This window comes from Mesocricetus auratus, unplaced genomic scaffold (assembly GCF_017639785.1).
Source record: "Mesocricetus auratus isolate SY011 unplaced genomic scaffold, BCM_Maur_2.0 Super-Scaffold_100007, whole genome shotgun sequence".
NCBI lineage: Eukaryota > Metazoa > Chordata > Mammalia > Rodentia > Cricetidae > Mesocricetus > Mesocricetus auratus.
Window position 1 is genome coordinate 84,154,668 of NW_024429191.1, and position 8,369 is coordinate 84,163,036.

Below are 8,369 nucleotides of genomic sequence, written 5' to 3' on the forward strand. Positions count from 1 at the left end.
ACAAAATAAAGGCCCACATTAAGACATAACATTAAAGTATATAATAAATGCTCCAATCTACCCCTATAATTAAAAACCATGAATTTGACTAGCCATGCCACTGAAAACCACTCAGGATACTAGAGATGAACCAGTTTTCAATGTATCAGCCCTGGAAAACATTTGATGTTAATCCCAGCTCCCACCCCCAGCACATTCTAATTTGTTTTACATTTTATAAATGAGGAATTAACATCGAAGCCTGTTTAAAAAAACAAATGAAATTTCTCTAAGACCTTTTCCCTGTGCAAAACATACCATTTTCTGGGAAGACATTTATACCTACTTAGCTCCATTCTAAAATAAAGCTGTTGGCGAGCCCACTTAAATCTATGGCTATCAGCTGATCTTTCTAGCAGTTAGCATGTCAAATATAACCTGAAGAACTTTTCTTAAAACTGTGCTTGTGATTATGTTGCCTGATTATTGGTTTTGAGGGTATCATCCTTGTGTTGGAGTACTGACTAGCCTACAATTTGAAGACCTTTAAAATGCCCTAAAATAATGTGGAGACATTCCTGACTACCAGTGTGGCTCTAGGAACCCTGGCAAGTTGGTGAGGACTAGAACCTACAAAGTAAGCTGCACTAAGGACACAGTGCACAGCTCTTGGGCTAAGTCTTTCAACTTTGCATTTTGGTCAAGATTAAAGTATGCCAGCACTTACTGTTTTGCAAATTAGAACATATTATCCCTGATGTTGAAAGTTACTGACAAATTTATAAAATCCAGTTCCTAGAGACATCATCATCTTAAGGGCCTTTCCGATTCCCTCTCCTCCTAAGTCCTAAATCAAAGAATGGCAAGTAGTCAACTTTAGTTTTTCTGTAAAAATAAAACACCAAAATGAAAATCCCCCCAAAACATACTACCTAAGCCAAGTTTTACATGACATTATATATGTAAAATAAAGTACAATTTCCACTTAATTCAGTCTTCAAATATCTTTTATTGGAAGGCCATGCATTGCCTTCATTTATTGTATTTGAAATCACTGTACAGTTACTTTTGTGAAAACACTGCCTGCATTTTCTAGTACAAAAAAAACCTAAAAATTGTTTCAGGAATGTAGAGAAATATCCAACTTAAATAGCGAAAAAAGTGCACCATAATCACTGCTGCACTGCAGTCATTTCTGCATTTCCCATGTTTCTTAAATAACTATCTTGTCTGGTAACACACAATATAAAGAGCAATTATGAAAAACAGACATTTACATATACTTCTAAAGTCTTATTGAGAATACCCTGTTGGCATTGGATAGCCAATCATAGGCGCAGCAGCTGCGGTAGCAGGATATGCATATGCCTGTTGGTTCATACCATTGTGCATATTTGCAACATTACTTCCATATTGCTGAGTGCTATCATAACCGTTCTGGTAAGTCCCTGTTGGATTACCAGTCCTAAAACTGGTCTGTATACCAGCAGATACAAAATTACTTCCAAAGCTCCCATTGGTGTAATTTGCAGCACTGTAAACACCATTCTGAGTTTTAGCCCCAAAATCTCTCTTAAGCAGACTAGAGTAACCTCTGTCATAATTTTCCCTGTCTCTAAAGGTATTAAATCCACCCCTTTTGCCTGCAGAGTATCTGTCACGACGATCATCCTTCATGCCTCCTCTACCCCTGGAACGACCTGTCAAGAAAGTAAGTGAAAAGGGGTCAATTTTATCTATGGCATAAATGTGCTAACATAAAGGTAGCTCTACTCATGCCAGCTTAAGTGTTTTTCAGATTTACTTACTCCACCAATCCCATTTAAAGTAGACTTTGTAGACAACGAGGTGACCCCAGCTACCTGTAACATCTCTTACCTGAACCTCTGTCTTCGACCAACTGAAGCAACTTGGGATTAATTGCTTGATTAGCCTCCCGAAGCACAGAGATAAGGTCGCTCACTTGCTTTATGTTATTAGGTGTAAAGAAAGTGTATGCTGTGCCCGTTTTGGTACTGCGAGCAGTTCTTCCAATTCGATGAATATAATCCTCTGAGGAGTTAGGGTAGTCATAATTGATGACAAATTTCACATCTTCCACATCTGTAAGGTGTTGCAGTGTGGCAAAATAGCAATGTACGGAGTTTTGCACACCACAACAGCCAGACCAAAAATAAAAAGTTAGACAATTGTATTCCCAAGAAGGTACGGGCTGCAAAAAATACAGTTAAAATGGTTATCCATTTTCCTGTAGGAATACCATTGAGGTAGAAAAAGAGGGTGGGGCAGAAAAAAAGGAAAAAAGCACATGTCAGCTGTATTAAGTTATCACCCACCCACTGACAGCCTATCAAGGGAATGTGTATTCTCCTTAGCACATTCCCAAATTGGCAAACTCCCCTTACAGATCATCAAGTGACATCTGAGTGCTTCTGCGCAGTAGGGCCACTTAAAAGTTTCACAGCAACCTCTTCATGTGCTCATTTTTGAGGACCTTTAAGAAAAATGCACAAGGTCCTTTGCATTACACTCATCAGAAGTTCAAAATTCTGGCCACACTGCTTGTCTTGCCAAGACCTTACAACTGCAGCTGCAAGAAAAACATACCTGTCCCCCAAAAGTTGTTTTAATGCACTGTGTCTCGTCTAGGCAAGCGCTTCCAAGAAGCCAGGATTCACTTGAGAATGTGTCTCTCTCTGGCAGGTCTCGACATGACGACTACTGTGTAGGTGAGGGAGGAACTTTCGAGGCACTCTTTCCCACTGACTACGTGTGACAAGTTGGTCCTGCTCTAGGTCTCATGTGCCAGTACTCACCAATTTGTAAAAGGCTTAGTACCTTTTAAAGCTGCTCTCTCCATTTCAAACTTGAACAAAAATTTCATTGAACATTGAAGTTTGGAAATATTTCTTCGACATTTCAGCAAACTCACTGAAATTCAAAGACCCACAGATCACAGTGAACAGTTTGAAACAACGCTGTACCATGGCAATCATGCAAAGCATGGGACAGATGAAATACCACGGCAGTGAACTGTGAGGTAACTTCCATTTTTTTCCCCCGGAGAGAACAGTTTATGGGGCAGAGGTGGTATGTTCTGCCCTTTGAAGATTACTGGCACACTTTCAGCTTTTCACCTCTCTAATCGACTGGAAGCAGCCAGCCGATCACTAGTCCTCCATCCCCCTCGAGTCCTCCGATTGTCATGCCTAGGCCTTGCCACAAAGACTGCACCTTTATGTGAAAAAAACTTAGAAAAAAAATGCAGGTTAAAGAAAGCAATAAACTTTCTTTAAAAAAAACTACACGGAGATCTTCTGGGAAACCAAGCCATGAATTCGAGTTTGTACTAACCTAGCCCTCTGGAGGCCACATCGGTAGCAATCAGAATAGGAGCTTTTCCATGTTTGAATTCTACAAAGACATACACACAAATGACCATTAGTCCAAGCAAATGTTATCAAGTTATAAACAAATTTCATCTTATTTGAAATACACACCATTTAGAACCCAGTCACGTTCCTGTTGACTCTTGTCACCGTGGATGCCCATGGCAGGCCACCTGTATTAACAAGTTATATTATATTAGTGCACTCACAGTTAAAACCGGAAGACAGAATCTACCGATATTTAACCCTATAGTATTTCATCTTAGTCAAGCGCTCTCCCACTGAGCACTGCACCCCCTAGCCATTATCACTACGTTGCCATTGAATTCATTTGCATTATACCTATACTGTAGCACACATGATTCCCACAAAACTCTCTGCTTCTGATCAAAGTACTTTTGCCCTTTTCTAAAGTCTGCCAGCCATGCAGGAAACCACATACCCATCTCTCCTCATTTTTCTGGTAAGTTCATCACATCTTCTTTTGGTTTCAACAAAAACAATGGTTTTATTCTCCTTCTCACTCATGATCTCTTCCATTAGACGAATAAGCCTAAAGAGAAAACAAAGTTGTCATTTTTAAATTGACAATCAACTAAAAAAAAAAAATAAGTGTGCTTAGTGAAACATATTTACGGAAGTCAAAAATCAACACACCCGCTAAAACACTTTTGCTCCTGGTTCTTTAGGAAAGCTTATGACATGAGGCTTTCCTTACAGTAAGTACTGTTATGTACTAGCAAGCACAACACTTTGTGCTTGTGTAGTGGCTAGGTTCAAACTCATAAGGTTTTTTCTCATGCTAGCCAGGCTACCAAGCTATATCCACAACAAGCACATTGAAAAAAAAAGATCCTATACCATACTAAATTTCATTTTAAGACAAATTTCAAAACTAATTATTCTTGTACAATCAAGATTTTCTCAAGTTGCTAAGATTTAAACTTACTTTTCATCCTTTTCTACATCATGACACACATCCACAATCTGAAGAATGTTATGGTTTGCACTCAGTTCTAGTGCACCAATATTGATATGAATATAGTCTTTCAGGAAATCTTCAGCAAGCTGTCTTACTTCTTTTGGCCAAGTTGCACTCCACATTAGGGTTTGCCTATCAGGCTAAAAAATTTTGGGAAATAAATTAAGACCGCAACCCTAAGAATAAACTTAGAACTGATCTTTACAAGAACATAAGAATACACACTCTTATTTGATCCACAATTTTCCGTATCTGGGGTTCAAATCCCATATCCAGCATTCTATCAGCTTCATCAAGGACAAGGTAAGTTGTTCTTCTCAGGTTGGTTTTTCCACACTCTAAAAAGTCAATCAGTCTTCCAGGTGTTGCAATACAGATTTCCACACCTTTAATTAAAGGAGCAAATGTAACTACAACATGTAAAACTTTCATCTCACCAGTGACAAAGACCCCTTTATAATCATATACCTCTTTCCAAATCACGAATCTGTGGTCCCTTGGGAGCACCACCATAGATGCAAGTAGACTTCAGGCGACAGGCTCTACAGTACTCAGCAGCAACTTGCTGTACTTGCTGGGCCAGTTCCCGTGTTGGTGCCAGCACCAAGCACTAAAGAAAACAAAACAAAACCAAAAACCTCAGCTTTTAGCACAAGCCAGTATACCAGGGTTCTGTATTTTTTTGGAGGTGAGGTGGGTGGGATGATGCTGGGAATTGGATTTAAGACAAGGCCTTCTGTCATTGAAGCTGGCCTCCAATTCCTGGATCCTCTAGTTTCTCCCTGGGATTACTGAGAGATTATACACATGGACCACTATGCTCAGGACTTTTTTAATGTGGGAGCACATGTGGAAAGCAGAAGCCAAATGAGTTGTGAGCCTAGCCTGTAACAGTTGAGCCATCTCTCTAGTCCATGCAGAAGCCAACTTTTGGGAGTCCATTCTCTACTCGTAGGTTGTAGGGATTGAACTCAGTTCAGACTTTGAATAAGTGTCAGGCGTACTGTTCTTGGATACTAGTTTTAAATTGTTACTAAGCTCCATTCTCCAGCTATACAAAAGCCAGACCAGTTCTAGCAAACTGAGTGGGATTATGTAGTCTAAAACTCTAGTGTGTAAGGACCAATAAAGTTTACAAGACATACTTACAATAGGCCCATCACCTCTCTCTAGGAATGGCTGATGATTTATGTGGACAATGGCAGGCAGCAAATACTGTTGGAGAGGAAGAGTGAAAACAGAAATTTTATTAAAATGCTTTAAAAAGATTTACCAGGTCACCATTTCCAGAATGTATCAAGCTCTCCTAAACTTACAGATAATGTTTTTCCAGATCCAGTCTGAGCTACTCCAACCATATCCAATCCACTGAGAGCAACCGGCCAGCCCTGAGCTTGAATAGCAGTGGGTTCAGTGAAGTTCTGTCTTGCAATCACATCCATGACATTTGCTGTAACCAGTAATACCATTCTTAGAAAAAAACTTAGTTAGGCAAGAAGAGGGAACAAATGAAAAGGACTGAGATGAAAATTAGTCCTTACCAGGGAAGTTTGCTTCATAAAAATTCAGAACAGGTTTTGGACAGTTGTGACCCCGAACTGTGATTTCCTTGCTTCTTCTGTATGTATCTACCTCTTGCTGAAAAACCAATGACCACAGGCTCAAACCTCAGCCAAGCACTGACAAGTTCCCTACAGCTCAGTAGCAATAGAAATTACTTTATTATACATATTTTTAAAAGTCTTACTATGTAGCCCAAATAGGCTGATTGGCTTACCTGTCTCCCCAGTGATAGGATTAAAGGCCAGTGCCATAACACCTGGCCAATACAAATTTTTTGGGAGGTTTGAGACAGGGTTTCTCTGCATTGTTTTGGAGCTGGTCTCTAACAGATCAGCCTCTGCCTCTGTCTCCCAAGTGCTGGGATTAAAGGCGTGGGCCACCAACGCCCAGCTCCAATATACAATGTTTACACAGAATTCAATGGGACACATTTGGAAACTATATCACAAAGAACTCTACAAACCCAGCTATTTGCAAAGCACCTGTCAGTCTCTGTCCAACTGAGTAGAAGCTGTTACCCAATAAAAAGCCACATTAAAATCACTCACTGCAGTGCGCCTTGCCAAATCAGGGTGTTCCTGATAAAAATTCTTCTCAAATTTGGGCAGCTCATCAAGATTCCACTTCTTTTTAACTAGTTTCTCCCCAGGATTTCCAAACTTCTTTCCAGAGAGGGGTCCTGTTCTACTTCCTCCGAATCTTGGTGCACCAAATCTAGGGAGGGAGAAGAGCACATTGTGAAAAAGTTCTATATATGTTTGCACCCACATTTTATTTGATGTCTTTTGATATTAAGCCAAAGTGCATTTCTGGACTCCCTCCCAATTGTCAATTCTCTCGACAGCTACAATTGGCACAGTAGTTTTTTACTGTCATCCCCAGCACACTCTATTGATGCCAAACAAGCAGCTTGGTTTTACCAGTCGGAAACTGCCCAATCGTCGCAAGTTCAGATTACAAGGACAGACAACAGCTTGAGGCTCCATATACCCTCCCCACAGAGCTTAGGAATTAAGAGTCTAGGAGCTGGGCAGGGAGGGAGGAGCTTAACAAGGTTATTTTTGCCACTGTTTCCGATTAAAGAGTAACGGCGCCGCGCAGGCGATGCGAGCAGGGGAACGGGGAGGGTGTTGCGGGCAGGGTAGGAAGGGGTGAACACGCCGCGAACCGCTGCAAATCAAGGTAGCAAAATTATATAACGCGAGGGGGGAAAAAAAGAGGAGGAGCCGGCGACAACCGGGGGAGGAGTCCCGGGCCGGGCGGCGTTCCCGCTGGGGCGGCGCTTCCTTCTTTGTCTCGCATTTCTCTCTGCGCCACATTTTCTCGACGCTGCCATTTTGAGCGCCTCCGCCGGGCGGGGTAACAAAGGCGCCGCCGCCATGTCCGAGGCCGGCATTTTGTGGCCGCCGCTCGGCCGCATGGTTGAATCCGCCGACGCCGACCACCCTCCAGGGCACGGATGGCCTCGAAAACCCCCCCTCTGCTCCCCGGTACCACCGGGGGCCCCTCAACACCCGCCGGAAGGCTGCACCCGACAACGCCTCGGGGCCGCCTCAAAGGCGCGGCGCTTCCGTGCCTGGCGCGCTGCTCGGGGCTTCCCGCAACAGCCGCCAGGAGCCGCGGGTCCCGGCCCTCCCGCGCCAAAAAAAAAAAAAAAAAAGAAAAATCCGCCAGGGTGGCGCCCAATTGCCAGGAGCGTCGCCTCTAACGCCTCTCACCCAGCTGAGAGAAAAAGCCGCAAGGCCTCCCTCCGGAACACCCATGGTCTGTCGGTTGGAAACCCGAGCCGCCGCGCCGCGCTCCCATCCCCCACCCGCTCAGCCTGACAGGTCCCTTGCCACACTCACCCTCGATCCCGGCCGCGGTCTCGGTCGCTAGAATAACTCGACATGGCGTCAATGGTGGCGGCGGGCGGGAAAGACCCACTGAAGGACAATAATCCAGTTGCGACGAGTCGCTAGAGCGGAGGCCTCGGCGACGGCGAAGCCTTTGCGGGGGCGTCACCGGCGGAAGGACGGCGGTGACGAAGCCGGAGCTGCGAACCCCAGGACCGGTGGAAATGAATGAGGTGCCGGCTGCGTCCCGGCGGCCGCTTTTATAGTCTGGACCGCCTCCTCGCCGCAAAGGACGCTGGGAGCCGCTCTATGACCTAATCGCCCCTCCCCCCGGGCTGGAGGCCTCAACGCCCGCTGGCGTTCGGGAATCCGCCATGTCCTCGCCCCTCCTCCCAGCGGGCGCTCCCTCGCCGGCGCCCGTTTATTACCCCCTTCCCGGCAGGGCGACACCCCTGGAATGCCTCGTCCCGCACTCCTTTGACCACACCACCTTCTCCTCTCGCCACACCTCAGCCAAACTGCTTTTCCCCACGGCCGGCCGGCCACCAAAATGGCCAGCGCCAGGCACCTCGCAGCCTCCCCTTGAAGATGTTTACGTCCCCACAGTCTCCCCCACGCCCA

General features: G+C 44.5%; 1 protein-coding gene across 1 annotated transcript; it reads right to left on the reverse strand.

The window, feature by feature from the left end:
• Window positions 1-968: 968 nt before the first annotated feature.
• Ddx5 (DEAD-box helicase 5) lies at window positions 969-7,962 on the reverse strand. The gene is made up of 13 exons (XM_005070005.4): window positions 7,761-7,962; window positions 6,462-6,627; window positions 5,892-5,988; window positions 5,667-5,800; window positions 5,500-5,565; window positions 4,819-4,960; window positions 4,576-4,736; window positions 4,318-4,490; window positions 3,811-3,921; window positions 3,480-3,541; window positions 3,334-3,393; window positions 1,858-2,082; window positions 969-1,679 (listed from the first exon to the last, which is right to left on the reverse strand). The coding sequence occupies exons 1-13, from the start codon at window positions 7,802-7,804 to the stop codon at window positions 1,273-1,275; spliced, it is 1,848 nt and encodes a 615-aa protein (XP_005070062.1). The 5' UTR covers window positions 7,805-7,962; the 3' UTR covers window positions 969-1,272.
• Between the last annotated feature and the right edge of the window lie 407 nt (window positions 7,963-8,369).

Bases quoted from the DNA above. Each gene is read 5' to 3' on its own strand.
- Ddx5 (XM_005070005.4), bottom strand. From the start codon at position 7,804: ATGTCGAGTTATTCTAGCGACCGAGACCGCGGCCGGGATCGAGG. The intron at 3,542-3,810 runs GTATGTGGTTTC...TTGTTAATACAG, and splicing joins AGAAAAATGAGGAGAGATGG to GTGGCCTGCCATGGGCATCC. The intron at 3,394-3,479 runs GTGTGTATTTCA...ATGTCTTTGTAG, and splicing joins ACGTGACTGGGTTCTAAATG to AATTCAAACATGGAAAAGCT.